Source organism: Myotis myotis, unplaced genomic scaffold, assembly GCF_014108235.1.
Source record: "Myotis myotis isolate mMyoMyo1 unplaced genomic scaffold, mMyoMyo1.p scaffold_m19_p_10, whole genome shotgun sequence".
Lineage (NCBI taxonomy): Eukaryota > Metazoa > Chordata > Mammalia > Chiroptera > Vespertilionidae > Myotis > Myotis myotis.
This window is the reverse complement of record NW_023416314.1, coordinates 42,379,713-42,404,537: the sequence shown is the minus strand read 5'-3', so window position 1 is coordinate 42,404,537 and position 24,825 is coordinate 42,379,713. Positions and strand designations below refer to the sequence as shown.

Here is a 24,825-nt window from a genome sequence, read left to right as displayed (position 1 = left end):
CCAGGGCAGTGGCCTAACAACCTCACTGCTGCCGCAGCAGCTATGGATCAGAACCCAGAGAGGCCCAGAGAGAAAGAGAGAGAGAGAGAAAGGGCCTGATCTGCAGCCACCGCAGTTGCTGGCGAGGCCCAGTGAGAGAGAGAGGCAGGGCCTGATCAGCAGCTACTGCAGATGCTGACTGGAATAGAAACCAGCCAATCAGAACCTAATCTGGGTGAACTATGAAGGCAGAACCTAAGATGGGGGCTGAGGAGGGGCTTTAAGGACAACAGTTGTTTGGTGTAAGGTGTAAGAAAGTGGTTCAATTTTTCAATAACCAGTTTGGCACTATAGTGCATATGGCTGGCTCTTAGTCCATATATAGGGATTATGTCTTTTTGTCTGGAAAGGCCATCTCCTCCTGCTGAAAAAGGCTTCGCCCTCCCCCATTTAAGCAATCCTATCCTATGTAATCTATCTATATCAATAAAAGGGTAATATGCTAATTAGACCAGGTCGATAGGCCATCTTCTGGACGTCTGACTTCCTTCCAGACAAAGCCATGGTGGTGGGGGCTGAGGCAGAGGCAATTAGGAGTGATCAGGCTGGCAGAGGAAGACAGTTGGGGGCAACATCAGGCTGGCAGGGGATTAGGGGCAATCAGGCCGGCAGGAAAGGGCAGTTGGGGGTGAGATCAGGCCAGCAGGGGAGGGAAGTTGGGGGCAATCAGCCAGCAAGGGAGCAGTTAGGGGTGATCAGGCAGGCAGGCAGAGGTGGTAATGGGGCAATCAGGCAGAGAGGCAGCTGAACAGTTAGGAGCCAGCGGTCCCAGATTGCAAGAGGGATGTCCAACTGCTGGTAGGGATCAGGCCTAAACAAGCAGTTGGACATCCCCCAAGGGGTCCCAGATTGGAGAGGGTGCAGGCTGGGCTGAGAGAACCCCCTTCTCCCGTGCCCAAATTTCGTGCACCAGGCCTCTAGTAAATTAATTAATTAATTAATTTAGAATCACTTGAGGTGTTATAAATGCAGGTTCCTGGGACTCATCTCCAGAAGATTCTAATTCAACCACTTGGGGGCAGGGCCTGGGAATCTATTTTAAAAGCTTCCTGATGTGCAGGCAAGGATGGCAGCCTTTGTATGAAGTATCTGCTGAAGAAGCAGAAGTGAAGCCCTCTGAACATGTGAAAAAGCATGTTTGTTCCAGGAATTTTCACTCCATCTAGAGATCATGACCACTGCAGCCTCACTGATGATCCAGCATTGTGTTTTAAACAAAAATTGTTTTGTTTCTTTTCATCACAAGAAAGCACATAAGAAATATCTACTTAAACTGGTAAAAACATACTAACTTACCTTTAAAAGTACTTTAAATTTTTTTTTAGATTTTAAAAAGTCTTTATTGTTGAGAGTATTACAGATCTCCCCCCCTTTTTCTGCCCATTTCCTGCCCCCCCCCCCTACCCCAGATCCCACCCTGCCCCAGGCCTTCACAACTCTATTGTCTGTGTCCATGGGTAATGCATGTATGTATATAAGTTCTTTGGTTCATATCTTCTCCCCTCCATGCCTTGTACCATCCTTGTATAATGTACATAACTTTGCAAAGTAAAACTAGTAAGGCCTCTCTCTCCATTTCTCAACCCAGCCCTCTAGACAAAACTATCACTAGTAACAGGAGTGCAGAACACTTCCTAAGCATTTATGTAGAGAATTTAATTTTTTAAAAGGCCCACACAAGTTCTATAATTCAAGATTTTAGTTCATTTCCTAGAAAATATGTTTAAGGCCCTGGAGAGTAAAAAAAAAAAAAATCACTTTTTTTTTCTATAGAAATAAAGAGGACCCATGACAAGAATAGGTCATTATGGTACATCTACACGATGGAATACTATGCTGCTGTAAAAAAGAAGGAACTCTTACCATTTGCAACAGCATGGATGGAACTGGAGAGCATTATGCTAAGTGAAATAAGCCAGTCAATGAAGGAAAAATGCCACATGATCTCACTCATTTCTGGATAATAAAGACCATTATAAACTTATGAACAAAAATAGATACAGAGGCAGAGCTGCCTCAAACAGATTGTCAAACTACAGCAGGAAGGCCGGGGAGGGTGGGAGGGCAGGAGGGGGGTGGGTAAGAGATCAACCAAAGGACTTGTATGCATGCATATAAGCATAACCAATGGACATAAGACACTGGGGGGTAGGGGAGGCCAGGGGATTGTCAAGGGCAGGGGGAAAAAAAGGAGACATATGTAATACTCTTTGTATACTTTAAGCAATAAAAAAAAAAAAAAGCAACACACTTTTTATTCAGAATCAGGAAAGATAGACCTGCCCAAAGAAATGCTGTTTAAAATTTACCATTCATTATTAAATAAAAACAAGATCATAAAAACATGTTATGCTTGATGTCATTGAGGAACAAATAGCATATTTTCATAGGTAGGCTGTCTAGTAGATAAGACATAGAAATATGAATATTATATCTGGGTATTGAACTAATGAATCACTGTATCTGAGAATTTTTCAATCATATGGAAAAATATTTTACTATTGTCAAATATATCACAATAATTTGTTGAAGTCTGTTTCATTATTAAATTGAGTGCTAAAAAAAAAAATAGGTCATTAGGGAACATAAAGATTAGTAGACAATGAGAAAATGAGAAGACCTTGAACTACACAGAAATTGTAGAGGAGAAAGAGTTTATTCTCATAGAAAAAGCCCAATAATGGACACAAAAAGAGGATGGCAATTTGGTCAAATATTTTCAGTGTAGTTCTAGTGGTGGTGGACAAAAAAACAACTATCCTGAGTTGTAATATTGTGGATTCCCCAGATCATTTCCCAACCCTTTCCATTCAAGTCTTTTTTTATGCCATTCCTCAAATCAGATATTTAATATTCTAATTTTGGCATTTAGCTAAATTATTACAAGTCTTTTAAAATGTTCATTGTTACTATATTATTATTTTCAATGTTAGAATATTTTTATGTATTTACTTGTATATTTATATTTTATTATATTCCATACTTGATTGTAAGTTTCAAAAGAACGGAGACATTATAAACTCTTCAATGTTTCTATGCTGGTATTGTACACAGGGCTTATGAAAAAATAAGTGACTACATACATGAATAAACAACCCCCCAAATGTCTTCCATTGGGATCAATTTTATTTATATAATTTAGTTTGATGATATATATGTTGTACTTGTAGATATCATAGATAAAGAGGGTTGAAGATAGATTGTGACTCTTGCAATCATATTTTGCTGTTGTTAGGACCTCTGGCCTGCTCTATTAGAAAAGTTTTCTATCCTCACTGCAGGAAAATCTTCCCAGGAGGATGCTGCACCTGCATCATCCACCACAAGGGAATAATGGTCTCCCAGGAGCCTGGGTTCACTAGCTCATACAGTTCTTCACTCCTCCTCATAACTCTGAGCTTCTGACTCTCTGTACCATAAGGACTGGCAAGGAAGAAAGCATCCGTGAGGCTACCTTAGGAGCTGCAGAGCAGCAGCCCTAAGCTGTCACTGTCACCTGCTATGTGTGGTGACAGTGGCTCAGAGAGACTAAAAGTGAATGAAGTTAAGCAACTTACTTGCTTAAAATGGTCAGGACATTGACTTGCTTCTGTAACCTCTGAGGCCGAATACTAAGGAGATTCCCTGTGAAATCATCTTGTGCTGTAGCTTATTCCAATGCGTTGAGTGACCCTGGATTTCTACAGTTAGCTTTACCTGTGCTGTACTCTCAGGGGCTGTGTTATCTGACTATTCTCAACGACAGCAGATGGTTGAAACAAAGCTGTAATTAAATACTTTTCTTATCCTGAAAATTACCTTCAAACAATCATGTCTGCTTCTACTACCAATTCCTCTGTATTCATTCTTACAGGGTTCCCTGGCCTGGACCAGTACTATCCCTGGTTTTCAATTCCCTTCTCCTCCATCTATGCTATGGTTTTCATGGGAAACTGCCTGGTGCTGCATGTGATTCAGACTGAACCAAGCCTGCATGAGCCCATGTTCTACTTCCTGGCCTTGCTGGCCCTCACTGACCTGTGCATGGGGCTGTCCACAGTGCACACGGTGCTGGGGATCCTGTGGGGGCTCAGCCAGGAAGTCAGCCTGGATGCCTGCATTGCACAGACTTATTTTGTCCATGGTCTCTCCTGCACAGAGTCTGGAGTCCTTCTTGCCATGGCTTTTGATCGCTTTACTGCCATCTGCAATCCTCTGAGATACAGATCCATCCTGACTAATAGCAGAGTCATTCATTTCATGGTGACCATTGTGCTGAGAAGTGCTGTGTCCATTCTTCCTGTCATCATTCGTCTGAAGTTCTTCCATTACTGCCGCCCTCATGTCCTCTCCCATTCTTTCTGCTTGCACCAGGACCTGCTCAGGCTGGCCTGTTCCGACATCCGCTTCAACAGCTTCTATGCCCTGGCTCTGGTGATCTGTACCCTGCTGTTGGATGCTGTCCTTATTCTCATCTCCTATGTTTTCATCTTGCATACAGTGCTGGCAATTGCATCTCGGGAAGAGAGGCTCAAGTCTTTGCAGACCTGTGTTTCCCACCTCTGCGCTGTCCTGGTTTTCTATATTCCCATCATTGGTCTCACCATGGTTCACCGCTTTGGGAAGCACCTCTCGCCTTTGGTTCATGTTCTTATGAGCAACATTTATATTCTCTTTCCACCCCTGATGAATCCAATCATCTACAGTGTCAAGACCCAGCAGATTCGAAGCAGGATGAAGAAGTGGTTTTCTTTGAAAATGTAGGGAAACCTTTGAATTTTACTCAGCAAAATCATTTTTTTCCCCTTCATTGAGTAAGGTATTACAAATGTGTCCTTACCCACCCCCACCGCCCCCGCCCCCATCTTGCCCTCACCCTTACCCTCTATTGTCTGTGTCCATTGCTTATGCTTATATGCATGCATACAAGTCCTTTGGTTGATCTCTCTCCCTTACCCCCACCCTCCTTATCCAGTAAAATGTTTTAAGATAAAAAACAATAATGCTAGTTCCCATAAGTTCAATAACCTATAATTTGTATAATATTTTCTAAAAACTTATGTTCTTTTATGAGGACTAGAGTATTAAAAAAAAAAAAAAAAAAGTAAGTGCTAATAGTAGAGAGGTGGTAGAACTAAGTTTTCCTAATACACATCCAGAAAAGGTTTCTGAAAGCTTTCTGGAGGATAATCATAGGAATTATGGACATGACAATAAGTGCCTTTGCATTTTATTGACATTTTCTTTCAGCATGGTTATCATATGAAAATTGTGTTAACCTTTGTTTGACAATATTTTTATTTAAAACTAGCCACATTTCTGTTTAAGATTTTGGAAGCATGGTTATAGTTTAGACTTTTTAAAAATGGTGTTCATATCAAAATATATGTGCATTCCTAGAGGAGAGTTGTGCTGAACTGTGATGCTGACCCTTCCCTCTCCTATGTTCCTTTTTCACACTAATGACTTAGTGCAAGTCCATTAAAGGGATTTTGAAATGCAAAGATTTATGATTTCTCTATTTCAAAGATATTTCTCTTTAAATCTTTCTACACTCTGAAGATATATCTTATTGCGTATGACTTTTTCATTTAAAATTTTTTTAATTTATCTTTATTGCTGAAAGTATTACAGATGTCCCCCTTTGTTGTTGTTGTTCTTTTATCCCATTGACCCTCTCCACCCTACACTTGCATATATATATATGCGTGTCCATGGGCTATGCATATATGCATATAAATTAACTGGTTTACCACCACCCCCTCCCCCCACCCATCCCAGGGTATTATACTAAAAAATATAAACCAGACAAAGATAAGTATCACATGTTGTCATTTTACATTTTTATACATATTTTATCATTATCATTTCTTCATGCCATTTTAAGTTCATAAAATCTTCAGAAAAATATTTTAGAAGTGATTGCAAAAGCACAATTGAGAATTAATGGTGACCTCTCTTAGAGTAATGGTTGTGAAAATAAAAATATAACAAAGATGAATGATATTGTGGACAAAAAGGGGCCACATGTTAACCTGACTAACTCAGGGATGACCTGTGTGGTAGCCTTGCAAACTCAAGATGCCTAAAGTAACCATAAAGGATGGTCTGAAATGAAAACCTTGAATTAAAAAGCAGTTTATAGTGGGTAGTCATGTCCTAGGTTAGTATCTTCCCTGACAAAGGTCAACTTTGATCTTCACTAAACCTATTTTTTGCATCTAAGATAACATACCTTCTGAATGTCAGGGTAACTTGTAACTTCCCTTTTTCCAGACCCCTCAGGGCACAATCAATGTGCCAGGGCACCAGGAACAGAGACCACAAATTCCCTCAGTGTTATTATTAATTGTTGACTTTCAACTATCCTACACCCACCTAATTAAATAAAGTATGTGTCTATCATTTTACTTTTTGTCCAATCCCAGAGGTCCCCTCCCCTTTGTTTTCTCCTACCTCCTTAATCTACCACCAATGGAGTTAATGTAACCCACTCAGATCTTCTCTTTTGATTATAATCTATAAAACAAGGTAAAAAAACAAACAAACAAACAAACACAAAAATAACACACGCCATTCTCGGGAGCACTATCTCAATACTTTGAGATTCTGCTTTCTGGCAAATGTTGACTCAAATAAACTCACAAAAATATACCACAGGTTTGAATGTGGAGTTTTTTTTATGTTAACAACACTTACAACATATAAAAAATTTTTAATAAATGATTGTGGGTTGGTTTCATAATTGATGCTTAGGTTTTTGATGTTAAACCACGTTGATGGTGCTGGGGTTTAGCCCCAGCAGGTCCAGGGGTTCCCAAAGGTGTGGACGGAGTCAGAGAAGAAGGAATGACATGGAGGCAGCATTCAGGTGATCATCATAGCCAGGTTCCTCCATTGATTGTCCTCTTACATCTCTATTTATACTATTTGATCTTAATCCCATCCATTCTATTCCAAAGGTTAGGGCGTTTCTTATCTCCATTCCAAGGTTACTCTATTGTTCTATTAAACTACAAGGAAGTAACTGAAGGAGATTAATCTAAGTAAAGATTATGTAGTTTAAGCGTGATTGTTGGTAGTTAAAGTGATTAACTACCCGCCTGGCACTTAGTTAAGGGGTTTTACTGATAAAAATCCTCACCTGGGGAAACAACCTTTCTCGGAGAGGTGACCTTGGTTAAAACACATAGCACTTAAGAAGGGGAGCAAACATATTAAGAACAGTATGCCATATATGCCAGGTCCCTTGAAACATAAACTGTGCAGATGTTTCTTCCCTGCAGCGACTGTGTCAAGTAGCAAGGATAGACTGGCTTCCAGCATGATGGTACGTCATTCAATGAGATAGTGACAGAGAATTACTATTGTTTATAAAAGGGGAGAGTGAAACCCACTTTGAATGCATAGAAATTGAGGTGTCTGCGGAACATTTGTAAAAATCCATTTAAATTCTTAAGTACTCCCAGTGTTTCAGATGCAGTATTAGACACTACTAAGGTACAGGAAAACAGTAGAGAGCAAAAAGAGGACTTTGCCTTCATTATAACAGGTGATACAGACAAAAATTATTAAGGATACATCTACATTTACAATTATGATAAATGCTATTATTAAGAAATGAAGGGTAGCCCAGTCGCAGTGGCCCAGTGGTTGAGCATCAACCTATGAACCAGAGAGTTGCCGTTCGATTCCTGGTCAGAGCACATGCCTGGGTATGGCCTCAATCCCCAGTGGGTTTCAGGAGGCAGCCAATCATTGATTCTCTCCCATCAATGATCTTTCTATCTCTCTCTCCCTTCCTCTCTGAAACCAATAAGAACATATTTTTAAGAATGAAGGGTAGGGAGAACCAAGATGGCGGCATAGGTTAACGCCGGAGTTTGCTGCCTTGAACAACTACTTCAAAAGTGAAACTAAAAGACAGAAGGGACATCATCCAGAACCAAAGGAATGCTGGCTGAGTGGAAGTCCTACAACTAGGAGGAGAGAGAAACGCATACGGACACTCAGAGGAGGCGCAGTGCTGAAGTCAAATTCTGAGGTGCGGAGTGCGCGGAGCGGGCTGGCGGCGGAGGGCGCGGTTGGCATTTTCAATCGGGAGGGAGTCACAGACTCTGAGCTCCAGATACGGGCGAGTCTTTAGGGACCCAGAATCAAACGGGAGAAGCGGGACTGTCTGGCTTCAGTCAGAGCGAGTGCAGCTTTCTCTCCGAGGTTTGCAGCGGGTGCTGGGACTCAGAGAGGCAGAGCCCCTGGGGACAGGACTGAGAGCCGCCATAACTGCTCTCTCCGGCCCACCCTGTTGATCCTGTGCGACCCACCCCGCCCAAGCCCTGCACAGAGGCATTTGCCAGATAGCCTCAGGCAAAGGCTAGATTAGCACCTCCCTAGAGGACAGAAGTTCTCTCACTGCAGACACAGCTGATTCTCATAGCCACTTGGCCTGGAGGTCAAACCCTCCCTGGTATTAGCTACAACAATCAAGGCTTAACTACAAAACTGCGCACAAAGACCACTAGGGGGTGCACCAAGGAAGCATAACAAAATGCGGAGACAAAGAAACAGGACAAAAATGTCAATGGAAAATATAGAGTTCAGAACCACACTTTTAAGGTCTCTCAAGAACTGTTTAGAAGCCGCCGATAAACTTAATGAGATCTACAAGAAAACTAATGAGACCCTCGATGTTATGTTGGGGAACCAACTAGAAATTAAGCATACACGGACTGAAATAACGAATATTATACAGACTCCCGACAGCAGACCAGAGGAGCACAAGAATCAAGTCAATGATTTGAAATGCGAGGAAGCAAAAAACACCCAACCGGAAAAGCAAAATGAAAAAAGAATCCAAAAATGCGAGGATAGTGTAAGGAGCCTCTGGGACAGCTTCAAGCGTACCAACATCAGAATTATAGGGGTGCCAGAAGATGAGAGAGAGCAAGATATTGAAAACCTATTTGAAGAAATAATGACAGAAAACTTCCCCCACCTGGTGAAAGAAATGGATTTACAGGTTCAAGAAGTGCAGAGAACCCCAAACAAAAGGAATCCAAAGAGGACCACACCAAGACACATCATAATTAAAATGCCAAGAGCAAAAGACAAAGAGAGACTCTTAAGAGCAGCAAGAGAAAGAAAGGCAGTTACCTACAAGGGAATACCCATACGACTGTCAGCTGATTTCTCAACAGAAACTTTGCAGGCCAGAAGGGAGTGGCAAGAAATATTCAAAGTAATGAATACCAAGAACCTACAACCAAGATTACTTTATCCAGCAAAGCTATCATTCAGAATTGAAGGTGTGATAAAGAGCTTCACGGATAAGGAAAAGCTAAAGGAGTTCATCACCACCAAACCAGTATTATATGAAATGCTGAAAGGTATCCTTTAAGAAGAGGAAGAGGAAGAAAAAGGTAAAGATACAAATTATGAACAACAAATATGCATCTATCAACAAGTGAATCTAAGAATCAAGTGAGTAAATAATCTGATGAACAGAATGAACTGGTGATTATAATAGAATCAGGGACATAGAAAGGGAATGGACTGACTATTCTTGGGGGGGGAAGGGGTGTGGGAGATTTGGGAAGAGACTGGACAAAAATCGTGCACCTATGGATGAGGACAGTGGGTGGGGAGTGAGGGCGGAGGGTGGGGTGGGAATTGGGAGGAGGGGAGTTATGGGGGGAAAAAAGAGGAACAAATGTAATAATCTGAACAATAAAGATTTAATTTAAAAAAAAGTTATCAAAAAAAAAAAAAGAATGAAGGGTAAAATGACATTCTAATAAAAAACTCTGAGCAAGGAGAAAATGAATAATGACTTCCCTAAGCAAGTGGTATGTAATTGAGGTCTAATGATAGAGGGATAAGTAACCTAAGGAATATAAAAGAGAAGGAAATTTTAGACAAACACTAGGAAAATAAAAATTGAGAACATATTGGACCATCTGAAAAACAAATGAATAAGTGACTATGAAACTTCAAGTATAAATGTTGAAAATTAAACAGAAAGAGGGTTATGAAAGATGAGATTTTACTTTAGTTTTAGTTCTTAGAACAATATGCAACTACTAATGAATTAATGAATTGCAATTAGAATGATGAAATGATCAAACATGTATGTAAGAACATCTGTCCCATTATTGAATAGATGAGAAAGATAAGATTTGGCAGCAAAAAAAAAAAAAAAAAAAAAAAATGAGTCTTAATAAAAGGATATAGTAATAGTTGAGTAGAGAATTGAATCTCTTTTATCCTAACATTTCAGTTAAGATGAAGTTTTTAGGTAATTCTTATTCTAGATTTTATTTTCTCTTCAAATCTGTATAATTAAACCATGTTCTGTGGAAAGCTGCTTTCTTTTGTGGCCTTTGGTTTAAGATACCCTTTCTAAAGATGTAAATTTCTCTGCAATTCACCAGATTTCTAAAATGAGCAATGGGTGCTTTGTGACTGGCCCTGAGTACTGTTTGGAGTTTTCAATGATCCACAGCTTCTAGGTTGCTGATTGCCCTTGGAAAGGACCAAGATGTGTGTCAGGTCTGGTTTTCCTAGCCCAGGGTCCAGAACAGGGGTGGGCAAACTTTTTGACTCGATGGCCACAATGGATTCTTAAACTGGACTGGAGGGCCAGAACAAAGCATGGATGGAGTGTTTGTGTGAGCTAATATAAATTCAAAGTAAACATCATTACATAAAAGGGTACGGTCTTTTTTTTTTTTAGTTTTATTCATTTCAAATGGGCCGGATCCAGCCCTCTGGGCAGTAGTTTGCCCAGGGCTGGTCCAGAAGGAGATCAGGCAGACTCAGAGCCTCCAGAGATCTGCCTCTGCCTGCAAGCTGATTGTTATTCTCAGTCTTAAATAGCCTCAGGATACCAACCACAGCAAGGTGTAGACTCCACAGGATGAAGGGAGAGGTTTTTCAACAGGATGGTGCAATTGCTTCCCCCAGGCAAAAGCTGCCTGGATGTCAAAGTTCTCCTGGAGAAAGATGCCCAGGGGAAAACTGGGGTAGCTGCCTTCCAAACTCTAACCCCAGAACCCCCAACCCTGGATAGATCCAGAGACACAGAAACATGGAACAGGCTGTAGAATCTCAGAGGGAAGGCAGGGTTGGGTTGGTGGGTGGGTGGGAAGGGATCAACCAAGAACTTGTATATATATATGCATAGCCCATAGGCAGAGACAATAGAGTGGTGAAGGCCTGGGGCAGGGGATAAGGGGGGAAGGGGTCAATGTGGAAAAAGGGAGGCACATAATACTTTCAACAATAAAGATTTAAAAAATAAGTAAATAAATACTAAAATGAGCAATGGAGATGTTAAATGAAAGTCACTTCCTGCACCCACGTACCGTTATCTTTCCATGTTGAACAGTTAGTGACTTGGGATTCTGTGCTGCCATTCTGATCACCTTGCTCAGACTTTTCTCATTCAATGTCTGTGAGGTAGACTTCGATGCCTGCCTCATCCAGATGTTCTTCTTCCATGTTTTTTTCTCAACAGTGGCAGGCATCCTCTTCACAGTGGCTGTTGAGCTCTAGGTGGCCATCTCTAACCCACTCAGGTACACCACTGTTTTGAGGAATTTCACCATTGCTAAGATAGGTGCCTGGGGCTTTTACTATGGGCTGTGGCTGTCATTTATAGGACCCTTTCTAATTAAGTGAATGAGGTTTTGGAAGTCTAATGTGTTATCCCACTCATACTGCTCACATACCCAGATATCACTGAACTCTCCTGTTGTGACCACCACATCACAAGCATCTATGGCCTCATCGCCATTCTCATCACCTTCAGAGAGGACTGTGCACTCATTTTCCTCTCTTATTTGAAGATTCTGTCACTGTGCTAAGCATTGCCTCTGGGAAGAAGAGTTCGAGGCCCTTAACACTTGTATTTTCACATCTGAGCTGTGCTGCTGATCTATGCCCCTATGCTGGGGATATCCATTATGCATCATTTTGGGACACATGTTCCACCCATGGTGCACATTCTCATGGGCTATATATACCTATTATCCCTCCTGTTCTCAAGCCTGTTTTATGCACTGTTAAAGTCAAGGAGATAGGCATCTGTATTTTGGGTGATCTACTGAAATTATAGCCCAGAGAACTTTAGAGTCATTTATAGATTTCTGTAATATTTCCTATGAAATTAACTTCTAACTGAAGCAAAGGAAATATTATATATATATAATGTTTCTGAGAAATATTCCTGTGTTTACAATCCTCATGCACTTGTTTGTCTTTCTCACTATTCTAGAATTTTTTGAACAATATCTTATGACCTTTTATTTACCACAAGTAACTAAACTAAGATAGGTAATAAATAATTGTACAAATAAAGAGTGCATTCTCAATAATCTATATAATCAGGAAGCCTCAATATTCATGGAAATAAGTGATTTGTTAAAATATCAGTGATTTGTTAAAAACATAAGGCATTCCATGATTTTTCACAGCCTATCCTTGAAATTATGTTTAGTTTTCTCAGCTTTCATTTATGAGAGTTTTATCTTGCTCAGTAGGACTTTAAAAGTATATTATTCTACTTTACCATGTATATAACCTAACTTCGTTGAATCCATTGACAAGTACACAGTAAAATTTTGAATAGACATTCTTCCAAAGAAGGCATATAAATTACCACTAAGTATTTGAAAAGGTGTTGAACATTACTAAACATCAGAGGAATTCAAATCAAAATCGCTATTAGATATCATCTTGTGAGGACCCCGAAGGGGGACCCTCACTCTGTCCCACCGACCTACGGCGACCCCAATCAACCGCAGGAGATGTCACTTGATGCAAATGGCATGAGGCTTTATTCCAGCGCGCGCTGGGGCTCAACCCATACTCAAGCAGGAGTAGAGGAGTTGGGCGCCCAGCAAGCGGTCTTTCAGCTATTTATATGCAAAAATCACACATCAGGGAGGGGGGTGGCATGCAGGAGGGCGAGAGGAGAACAAAGAGATTCCAAAGGGGTCTGGTTCGTGTCTTGATAGGGCATTCCTGCCTGGTGTTTTCACAACCTGTTTATCTCAAGGTTGATTGAAGCCCGGTTTACTCAGCCTGCCCTTTGTTGGGGCTATCTCCTGAAACAGCCTTAGGGAGGGTGTCATTCTCTCTGTTCCTATCTCTAGTGGGGGAAGCCTAGGGAGTTGAGATAAAACAGGCAGCTAGGCCTGGCAGCTGGGCCTGTGCAGTTTGTAACATTCTTTTATTCTTTCAATCTCACATATATTAGGATGGTATTGACAAGGATGTGGGGAAAAGGATACCCTTAGGTACTGTTGGTGGGAATGAAAGTCAGTGCCTACACTATGGAAAATAGTATGGTTACTCCTCAAAAATTAAAAATAGAACTATCATATGATCCAGCAATCCCACTTCTGGAAAAATAGTCCCAGAAATTGAAATTAATGTCTCAAGGAGATATCTGCACTCCTACATTCACTGCAGTATTATTCATACTAACCAAGACATGGAAACAATATATATGTCCATCAATGAACAAATAGACAAGGAAGCAGTGGTATATGCATACATTGAAATATTATTAATCCTTATAAAGAAGGAAATCCCGCCATATGGGACAACATGGATAAATCTGGACATTATGCAAGACACAGAAGAAAAAATACTATACAATGCCACTTAAAGGAAGGTTGAGATTTCTTAGCATGGCACATAAAGTTCTCCTCTCTCATATTTCTATTATTCATTGTTGCTTTAATCGAATTCCAGTAACACAAAAACACTCCTAGTCTGGCTGTTTCCAGTATTCATGCCTTAGTTTATCTTGGTTCACAGCCGGAAAAGCCCTTCCCAGCCCCATACATTTGTTCTAATAGTACCCAGATCATAGTGTTGTGCCTCATTTTAGTTCTGTCTAAGGCAACGGTTCTCAACCTGTTGGTCACAACCCCTATGGGGTCGAACAACCCTTTCACAGGGGTCGCCTAAGACCATCGGAAAACACATATATAATTACAGAAGATATTCACACTAAATGTTTAATATAATAAAAATATTTAGTACCTCAAAGTAGCCACCTTTTTTATTCAGTAGTTCACACTAAGCAACATGTCTTGAAAACTGTCATAAAGATATAAGAAGGGACATTTTCATCTGTATGAATCCTAGAGAACCATTCATTTATTCCTTCAACAACTATTTGAAAGCATGCTCAAATCTGGAGGCATAGAGTTAAACAAAATGGGCATAAGAGATATGCCCAACCTCCTGAACATTGTGGCTCATGGGTCGAGCAGACTTTAAAAAAAGTCAAATAGAATAAAGTGGGTTGTTTATAGATGTGTTAAAGGTTTAAGTTTTATTTAACTGTAAAAGAGATATATGACAAATGAGAACTTTGCTAAACAGGTGAGAGGAAAAGACTTTCTTTTAAAGAAAAGAATAATAAGGGCTTAGTCCAATGACAGCTTTAAGAATTGAAGAAACTAACTAGCATTTAAAATGGGTAGAGTTGAGGATACAAATAGAATGAAGAGGGATGGACACTAGAGAGGTGGTAGAATTGTTGACTTCTAGGCATTATTCTGGGACAAAAGTTAAAGTTTTGAAGGGTTTATGTGGTAAAATTACATGGAAAATTGATATTAAATAATAAACATAATTTGATTGTTGGGTTTCAGTTATCATGGTTTAGCATTAAGACCAGAAGAACATTGTGCTAAGTGAAATAAGCCATTCAGAGGAAGACAAGTACCATATGATTTCACTCAGATGTAGAGTCTAATGAACAAAATGAACTAATAAGCAAAATGGTAACAGACTTATAGATAGAAAGCAGGCTGACAGATGTCAAGGGTAAGGCTACGTGGGGGTTGGAGAAATTGAGATAAATAAATAATAAATAAATAAATAAACAAACAAACAAACAAACAAATACATAAATAATAAATAAATCTATACTAATAATAGCCTAGGGCCATCATGACCTAAACAACCAGATGGATGAATGGTCACCAGGAAGTGCATGGAATAACTCTCGGTCCCTCCCCTGTGATAGGCTCCTATCACAGCAAGGCTGGTGGCCTGCGGCCGGGTGGGGCAGCAGGGGGTGGATGGTAGTGGGTGGGTGAGGTGGATGCGGGGGCCAGGCCAGAGGCCTAACAACCTCACTGCTGCCGCAGTGGCTATGGATCAGAACCCATAGAGGCCCAGAGAGAGAGAGAGGGAGAGAGAGAGAGAGAGAGATACAGGCCTGATCCACAGCCACCAAGGCTACTGGCGAGGCCCAGTGAGAGAGAGAAGCAGGGCCTGATCAGCAGCTACTGCAGAGGCTGCAGATCAGGCCCAGAGATAGCCCCAGAGCCACTGACTGGAATAGAAACCGACCAATCAGAACCTAATCTGGGTGAACTGCGAAGGCAGAACCTAAAATGGGGGTTGAGGAGGGGTTTTAAGGACAACAGTTGTTTGGTGCAAGGTGTAAGAAAGCGGTTCAATTTTTTAATAACCAGTTTGGCACTATAGTGCATATGGCTGGCTATTAGTCCAGATATAGGGATTATGTCTTTTTGTCTGCAAAGGGTATCTCCTCCTGCTGAAAAAGGCTTCCCCTCCCCCATTTAAACAATTCTATCCTATGTAATCTATATATATTAATAAAAGGGTAATATGCTAATTAGACCATGTCGATGGGCCATCTTCTGGACGTCTGACTTCCTTCTGGACATAGCCATGGTGGTGGGGGCTGAGGCAGAGGCAATTAGGAGTGATCAGGCTGGCAGAGAAAGGCCATTGGGGGCAACATCAGGCTGGCAGGGTGTTAGGGACAATAAGGCCGGCAGGGAAGGGCAGTTGGGGGTGAGATCAGGCCAGCAAGGGAACAGTTAGGGGTGATTAGGCAGGCAGAGGTGGTAATGGAGCAATCAGGCAGAGAGGCAGGTGAACGGTTAGGAGCCAGCGGTCCCAGATTGCAAGAGGGATGTCCGACTGCTGTTGGGGATCAGGCCTAAAGCAGCAGTTTGACAACCCCCAAGGGGTCCCAGATTGGAGAGGGTGCAGGCTGGGCTGAGGGAACCTCCCCTCCCCCGTGCCCAAATATCATGCACCAGGCCTCTAGTAAATAAATAAATAAATAAATTTAGAATCACTTGAGGTGTTATAAATGCAGGTTCCTGGGACTCATCTCCAGAAGATTCTAATTCAACCACTTGGGGGCAGGGCCTGGGAATCTATTTTATTTTATTTTATTTTATTTTATTTTATTTTATTTTATTTTATTGATTTTTTACAGAGAGGAAGGGAGAGAGATAGAGAGTTAGAAACATCGATGAGAGAGAAACATCGATCAGCTGCCTCCTGCACATCTCCTACTGGGGATATGCCCGCAACCCAGGTACATGCCCTTGACCGGAATCGAACCTGGGACCTTTCAGTCCGCACACCGACGCTCTATCCACTGAGCCAAACCAGTTTCGGGCTGGGAATCTATTTTAAAAGCTTCCTGGTGTGCAGGCAAGGATGGGAGCCTTTGTGTGAAGTATCTGCTGAAGAAGCAGATATGAAGCCCTCTGAACATGCGAGAAAGCATGTTTGTTCCAGGAATTTTCACTCCATCTAGGGATCAGGACCACGGCAGTCTCATTGATGGTCCAGCATTGTGTTTTCAAGAAAAATTGTTTTGTTTCTTTTCATCACAAGAAAGCACATAAGAAATATCTACTTAAACTGGTAAAAACGTACTAACTTACCTTTAAAAGTACTTTAAAAATTTTGTTAGATTTAAAAAAAGAGAGTATTGTTGAGAGTATTACAGATGTCCCCCCCTTTTTCTGCCCATTTCCCACCCCCCCCCAACCCAGCCCCAGATCCTACCTTGCTCCAGGCCTTCACAACCCTATTGTCTGTGTCCACGGGTAATGCATGTATGCATATAAGTTCTTTGGTTCATATCTTCTCCCCTCCATGCCTTGTACCATCCTTGTATAATGTACATAACTTTGCAAAGTAAAACTTGCATGGCCTCTCTCTCCATTTCTCAACCCAGCCCTCTAGACAAAACTACCACTAGTAACAGGAGTGCAGAACACTTCCTAGGCATTTATGTAGAGAATTTAATTTTTTAAAAGGCCCATACAAGTTCTATAATTCAAGATTTTAGTTCATTTACTAGAAAATATGTTTAAGGTCATGGAGAATAAAAAAAAAAAAATCAATTTTTTTTTCTATAGAAATAAAGAGGACCCATGACAAGAATAGGTCATTAGGGAACATAAAGACTAGGAGACAATGAGAAAATGAGAAGACATTGAATTACAGAGAAATTGTAGAGGAAAGAGAGTTTATTCTCATAGAAAAAGCCCAATAATGGACACAAAAAGAGGATGGCAATTTGGTCAAATATTTTCAGTGTAGATCTAGTGGTGGTGGAAAAAATAAAACAAAACAGAAAACCTATCCTGAGTTGTAATATTGTGGATTCCCCAGATCATTTCCCCACCCTTTCCATTCAAGTCTTTTTTTATGCCATTCCTCAAATCATATATTTAATATTCTAATTTTGGCATTTAGCTAAATTATTACAAGTCTTTTAAAATGTTCATTGTTCCCTAGCCAGTTTGGCTCAGTGGATGGAGCGTCGGCCTGCAGACTCAAGGGTCCCAGGTTCGATTCTGGTCAAGGGCATGCACCTTGTTTGTAGGCACATCCCCAGTGGGGAGTGTGCAGGAGGCAGCTCATCGATGTTTCTCTCTCATTGCTGTTTCTAAATCTCTATCCCTCTCCCTTCCTCTCTGTAAAAAACCAATAAAATAGAAAAAAAAAGATATTCCCTTTTAAAAAAAATAATAATAAAGTCTTCATTGTTACGGTATCATTTTCAATGTTAGAATATTTTTATGTATTTACTTGTATATTTATATTTTAATATATTCCATACTTGATTGTAAGTTTCAAAAGAACAGAGACATTATAAACTCTTCAATGTTTCTATGCTGGTATTGTACATGGGGCTTATCCTATCTAATAATAGACAAACATGGTAATTTACAATACCTCCGACACACTTCCCATTGGCTAATCAGGGTGATATGCAAATTAACTGCCAATCAAGATGGCTGTTAACCGCTAACAAAGATGGCGGCTAATTTGCATACTACAGGCAGGGCGGGACAGCGCCATCCTGCCTGCCCTGGTGCCATCCGGGCCTGCTATCTGTGACCCTGGCGGCAGGCAGCCCGTATGGTACCTGATCCAGGGCTGGCCGGCTGGACCACAGCGATCCGCCACCAGACACACCCACAAACGGACCTCCTGCGGGGGTCCCAGGTTAGCAGGTGTTAATGCACCGATCAGTCACCGGCTGTGCCCACAAACAGCCAGCCTGGGGATCCTGGGTTGGCGGGCGAAAATGTGCAGATCTGCCAATGGTCACGCCCACAAACGGCCCTCCCGCGGGGATCCCAGGTTGGCGGGTGCTAATGCACCAATCTGCCAACACGCACACTCGGGCCACCTTTGCCCTGTGCATACTATGCAGCTGGGAGAGGGGAGTGGGGCCAATGAGAGCAGGGTGGGAACTTTCCTTGGGTGGACTTCAGGCAGCCTGGAGTGGGGCTGGAACTTCTGCCGTGTTCCCGCCCCTTAGCTGCTTGCTCATTCACTTACTTGCTCATTCATTCACTCATTCACTCACTCACTCATTCACTCATTCACTCGCTCATTCATTCACTCACTCAGCAAACCCTCTCAGGTCCCTGGCACCAGACCAGGCACTGAAGGTGAAGCAGGATAAGACAGAGCTATGTCCTCAAGATGTTAGTAATTCAGTAGGGTGAAGCAGGCACATGAATGAGGCAGTTATATGAACAGATGCATTGTACTGGGTTTGGTGAGGGCTGTAACTAACGCCAACTTTGTTCTCTTGATAAATGGGGCCTCGGGAGCCAGGCCACCCCAAGCCTGTAGGCCTGTGCCTAGGCCAGGAGTGGCCGGGGTCCAGGCACATGACAGAGGGTGGAGGTTGGGCTGAGGGGTCTGGCCCCACCCCTCATCCTCACCCCCGAGTGCACAAACTTTTGTGCACCGGGCTACTAGTGAATAAATAAGTGACTACATAAATGAATAAGCAACACCCCAAATGTCTTCCATTGGGATCAATTTTCTTTATATAATTTAGTTTGATGATATATATGTTGTACTTGTAGATATCATAGATATAGAGGGTTGAACATAGATTGTGACTCTTGCAAACATATTTTGCTGTTGTTAGGACCTTGGGCCTGCTATATCAGAAAAGTTTTCTATCCTCACTGCAGGAAAATCTACCCAGGAGAATGCTGGACTTGCATCATCCACCACAAGGGAATAGTGGTCTCCCAGGACCCTGGGTTCACCAGGCTCATAAAGCTCTTCACTCCTCATAACTCTGAGATTCTGGCTCCCTGTACCATAAGGGCTGGTAAGGAAGAAAGCATTCGTGAGGCTAACTTAGGAGCTGCAGAGCAGCAGCCCTAAGCCGTCACTGTCACCTGCTATGTGTGGTGACAGTGGCTCAGAGAGACTAAAAGTGAATGAAGTTAAGCAACTTACTTGCTTAAAATGGTCAGGACATTGACTTGCTTCTGTAACCTCTGAGGCCGAATACTAAGGAGATTCCCTGTGAAATCATCTTGTGCTGTAGCTTATTCCAATGCGTTGAGTGACCCTGGATTTCTACAGTTAGCTTTACCTGTGCTGTACTCTCAGGGGCTGTGTTATCTGACTATTCTCAACGACAGCAGATGGTTGAAACAAAGCTGTGATTAAATACTTTTCTTATCCTGAAAATTACCTTCAAATATTCATGTCTGCTTCTACTACCAATTCCTCTGTATTCATTCTTACAGGGTTCCCTGGCCTGGACCAGTACTATCCCTGGTTTTCAATTCCCTTCTCCTCCATCTATGCTATGGTTTTCATGGGAAACTGCCTGGTGCTGCATGTGATTCGGACTGAACCGAGCCTGCATGAGCCCATGTTCTACTCCCTGGCCTTGCTGGCCCTCACTGACCTGTGCATGGGGCTGTCCACAGTGCACACGGTGCTGGGGATCCTGTGGGGGCTCAGCCAGGAAGTCAGCCTGGATGCCTGCATTGCCCAGACTTATTTTGTCCATGGTCTCTCCTGCACAGAGTCTGGAGTCCTTCTTGCCATGGCTTTTGATCGCTTTACTGCCATCTGCAATCCTCTGAGATACAGATCCATCCTGACTAATAGCAGAGTCATTCATTTCATGGTGACCATTGTGCTGAGAAGCGCTGTGTCCATTCTTCCTGTCATTCGTCTGAAGTTCTTCCATTACTGCCGCCCTCATGTCCTCTCCCACTCTTTCTGCTTGCACCAGGACCTGCTCAGGCTGGCCTGTTCCGACATCCGCTTCAACAGCTTCTATGCCCTGGCTCTGGTGATCTGTACCCTGCTGTTGGATGCTGTCCTTATTCTCATCTCCTATGTTTTCATCTTGCATACAGTGCTGGCAATTGCATCTCGGGAAGAGAGGCTCAAGTCTTTGCAGACCTGTGTTTCCCACCTCTGTGCTGTCCTGGTTTTCTATATTCCCATCATTGGTCTCACCATGGTTCACCGCTTTGGGAAGCACCTCTCGCCTTTGGTTCATGTTCTTATGGGCAACATTTATATTCTCTTTCCACCCCTGATGAATCCAATCATCTACAGTGTCAAGACCCAGCAGATTCGAAGCAGGATGAAGAAGTGGTTTTCTTTGAAAATGTAGGGAAACCTTTGAATTTTACTCAGCAAAATGGTTTTTTTCCCCTTCATTGAGTAAGGTATTACAAATGTGCCCTTACCCCCGCTCTCCCCCCCATCTTCCCCTCACCCTTACCCTCTATTGTCTGTGTCCATTGCTTATGCTTATATGCATGCATACAAGTCCTTTGGTTGATCTCTCTCCCTTACCCCCACCCTCCTTATCCAGTAAAATGTTTTAAGATAAAAAACAATAATGCTAGTTCCCATAAGTTCAATAACCTATAATTTGTATAACATTTTCTAAAAACTTATGTTCTTTTATGAGGACTAGAGTATTAAAAAAAAAAAAAAAAAAACACAGTAAGTGCTAATAGTAGAAAGGTGGTAGAACTAAGTTTTCCTAATACACATTCCAGAAAAGATTTCTGAAAGCTTTCTGGAGGATAATCATAGGAATTATGGACATGACAATAAGTGTCTTTGCATTTTGTTGACATTTTCTTTCAGCATGGTTATCATATGAAAATTGTGTTAACCTTAGTTTGACAATGTTTTTATTTATAACTAGCCACATTTCTGTTTAAGATTTTGGAAGCATGGTTATAGTTTAGACTTTTTAAAAATGGTGTTCATATCAAAATATATGTGCATTCCTAGAGGAGAGTTGTTCTGAACTGTGATGCTGACCCTTCCCTCTCCTATGTTCCTTTTTTCCCATTAATGACTTAGTGCAAGTCCATTAAAAGTATTTTGAAATGCAAAGATTTATGATTTCTCTATTTCAAAGATATTTCTCTTTAATTGTTTCTCCACTCTGAAGATATATTTTATTGTGTATAACTTTTTCATTTAAAATTTTTTTAATTTATCTTTATTGCTGAAAGTATTACAGATGTTCCCCTTTGTTGTTGTTGTTCTTTTATCCCATTGACCCTCTCCACCCTACACTTGCATATATATATGTGTGTCCATGGGCTATGCATATATGCCTATAAATTACCTGGTTTACCACCCACCCACCCCACCCACCCCGCCCATCCCAGGGTATTATACTAAAAAATATAAACCAGACAAAGATAAGTATCACATGTTGTCATTTTACATTTTTATACATATTTTATCATTATCATTTCTTCATGCCATTTTAAGTTCATAATATCTTCAGAAAAATATTTTAGAAGTGATTGCAAAAGCACAATTGAGAATTAATGGTGACCTCTCTTAGAGTAATGGTTGTGAAAATAAAAATATAACAAAGATGAATGATATTGTGGACAAAAAGGGGCCACATGTTAACCTGACTAACTCAGGGATGACCTGTGTGGCACCTTGCAAACTCAAGATGCCTAAAGTAACCATAAAGGATGGTCTGAAATGAAAACCTTGAATTAAAAAGCAGTTTATAGTGGGTAGTCATGTCCTAGGTTAGTATCTTCCCTGACAAAGGTCAACTTTGATCTTCACTAAACCTATTTTTTGCATCTAAGATAACATACCTTCTGAATGTCAGGGTAACTTGTAACTTCCCTTTTTCCAGACCCCTCAGGGCACAATCAATGTGCCAAGGCACCAGGAACAGAGACCACAAGTTCCCTCAGTGTTATTGTTAATTGTTGACTTTTAACTATCCTACACCCACCTAATTAAATAAAGTATGTGTCTATCATTTTATTTTTTGTCCAATCCCAGAGGTCCCCTCCCCTTTGTTTTCTCCTACCTCCTTAATCTACCACCAATGGAGTTAATGTAACCCACTCACATCTCCTCTTTGGGTTGTAATCTATAAAACAAGGTAAAAAAACAAACACAAAAATAACACACGCCATTCTCGGGAGCACTATCTCAATACTTTGAGATTCTGCTTTCTGGCAATTGTTGACTCAAATAAACTCACAAAAATATACCACAGGTTTGAATGTGGAGTTTTTTTAATGTTAACAGCACTTACAACATATAAAAAATTTTTAATAAATGATTGTGGGTTGGTTTCATAGTTGATGCTTAGGTTTTTGATGTGAAACCACGTTGATGGTGCTGGGGTTTAGCCCCCGCAGGTCCAGGGGTTCCCAAAGGTGTGGACGGAGTCAGCGAAGAAGGAATGACATGGAGGCAGCATTCAGGTGCTCATCATAGCCAGGTTCCTCCTTTTATTGTCCTCTTACATCTCTATTTATACTATTTGATCTTAATCCCATCCATTCTATTCCAAAGGTTAGTGCGTTTCTTATCTCCATTCCAAGGTTACTCTATTGTTCTATTAAACTACAAGGAAGTAACTGAAGGAGATTATTCTAAGTAAAGATTATGTAGTTTAAGCGTGATTGTTCATAGTTAAAGTGATTAACTACCCGCCTGGCACTTAGTTAAGGGGTTTTTCTGATAAAAATCCTCACCTGGGGAAACAACCTTTCTTGGAGATGTGAACTTGGTTAAAACAATTAGCGCTTAAGAAGGGGAGCAAACATGTTAAGAACAGTATGCCATATATGCCAGGTCCCTTGAAACATAAACTGTGCAGATGTTTCTTCCCTGCAGCGACTGTGTCAAGCAGCAAGGATGGACCGGCTTCCAGAATGATGGTATGTCATTCAATGAGATAGTGACAGAGAATTACTATTGTTTATAAAAGGGGAGAGTGAAACCCACTTTGAATGCATAAAATTTGAGGTGTCTGCGGAACATTTGTAAAAATCCATTTAAATTCTTAAGTACTCCCAGTGTTTCAGATGCAGTATTAGACACTACTAAGGTACAGGAAAACAGTAGAGAGCAAAAAGAGGACTTTGCCTTCATTATAACAGGTGATACAGACAAAAATTATTAAGGATACATCTACATTTACAATTATGATAAATGCTATTATTAAGAAATGAAGGGTAGCCCAGTCGCAGTGGCCCAGTGGTTGAGCATCAACCTATGAACCAGAGAGTTGCCGTTCGATTCCTGGTCAGAGCACATGCCTGGGTATGGCCTCGATCCCCAGTGGGTTTCAGGAGGCAGCCAATCAATGACTCTCTCTCATCAATGATCTTTCTATCTCTCTCTCCCTTCCTCTCTGAAATCAATAAGAACATATTTTTAAGAATGAAGGGTAAAATGACATTCTAATAAAAAACTCTGAGCAAGGAGAAAATGAATAATGACTTCCCTAAGCAAGTCGTATGTAATTGAGGTCTAAAGATAGAGGGATAAGTAACCTAAGGAATATAAAGAGAAGGAAATTTTAGACAAACACTAGGAAAATAAAAATTGAGAACATATTGGACCATCTGAATAACAAATGAATAAGTGACTATGAAACTTCAAGTATAAATGTTGAAAATTAAACAGAAAGAGGGTTATGAAAGATGAGATTTTACTTTAGTTTTAATTCTTAGAACAATATGCAACTACTAATGAATTGCAATTAGAATGATGAAATGATCAAACATGTATGCAAGAACATCTGTGCCATTATTGAATTGATAAGAAAGGGTAGAGTTGCCAGCAAAAAAAAAAGATGTTACAGGGTGTGGGACTGAGCCATGGAAAGGGTTACAGAATGTTACGGAATGTGCTAAGGGGAGGAAATGAGACATGAGAAATTGAATGTGCTGGGATGGGGGACTGATGTATGGAGAGGGATTGTGTCAGGATATGGAGAAGGATTGTGTCAGGGTTAGGAACCATGGAAGAAAATTTGCTAGATTGTCTTAGAAAAACAATGTGTTATGATATGTTCCAGCCAGTTGTGACTCTGTTTACGCCCCCTTTGTACTTATGAACTTTTTGTGAACTTCTAAGGAACAGCAAATAAAATGCTTTGTATTTTTTTTCTAACACGGTTTTGCTATAAAGGATCATACTGCACCTTTGGTCTCTGCCACATGCTCCGAAGCTCCCAGAGGGGGAGATAGGTGCTGTGGTCAGCTGGCCAGCTTAATAAAGGCTCTTAAATTTAAATTCTGAGTCGGTGGTCTATTTCGCTGAGCCAACCCATAACAATAAGAGTCTTAATAAAAGGATATAGTAATAGTTGAGTAGAGAATTGTATCTCTTTTATCCTAACTAACATTTCAGGAAAGGCGAGGT

At 41.1% G+C, this 24,825-nt stretch overlaps 2 protein-coding genes across 2 annotated transcripts; both read left to right on the top strand.

Annotated features, from left to right (window-relative positions):
• Window positions 1-3,849: 3,849 nt before the first annotated feature.
• LOC118664335 (olfactory receptor 51V1-like) lies at window positions 3,850-4,782 on the top strand. Its single transcript, XM_036324337.1, has one exon. The coding sequence runs from the start codon at window positions 3,850-3,852 to the stop codon at window positions 4,780-4,782; it is 933 nt and encodes a 310-aa protein (XP_036180230.1).
• Window positions 4,783-19,840: 15,058 nt separating this feature from the next.
• LOC118664329 (olfactory receptor 51V1-like) lies at window positions 19,841-20,776 on the top strand. The gene has a single exon (XM_036324319.1). It carries the CDS (start codon window positions 19,847-19,849, stop codon window positions 20,774-20,776), a length of 930 nt encoding a protein of 309 aa, XP_036180212.1. The 5' UTR covers window positions 19,841-19,846.
• The last annotated feature ends 4,049 nt before the right edge of the window (window positions 20,777-24,825 follow it).

Bases quoted from the DNA above. Each gene is read 5' to 3' on its own strand.
- LOC118664335 (XM_036324337.1), top strand. From the start codon at position 3,850: ATGTCTGCTTCTACTACCAATTCCTCTGTATTCATTCTTACAGGGTTC.
- LOC118664329 (XM_036324319.1), top strand. From the start codon at position 19,847: ATGTCTGCTTCTACTACCAATTCCTCTGTATTCATTCTTACAGGGTTC.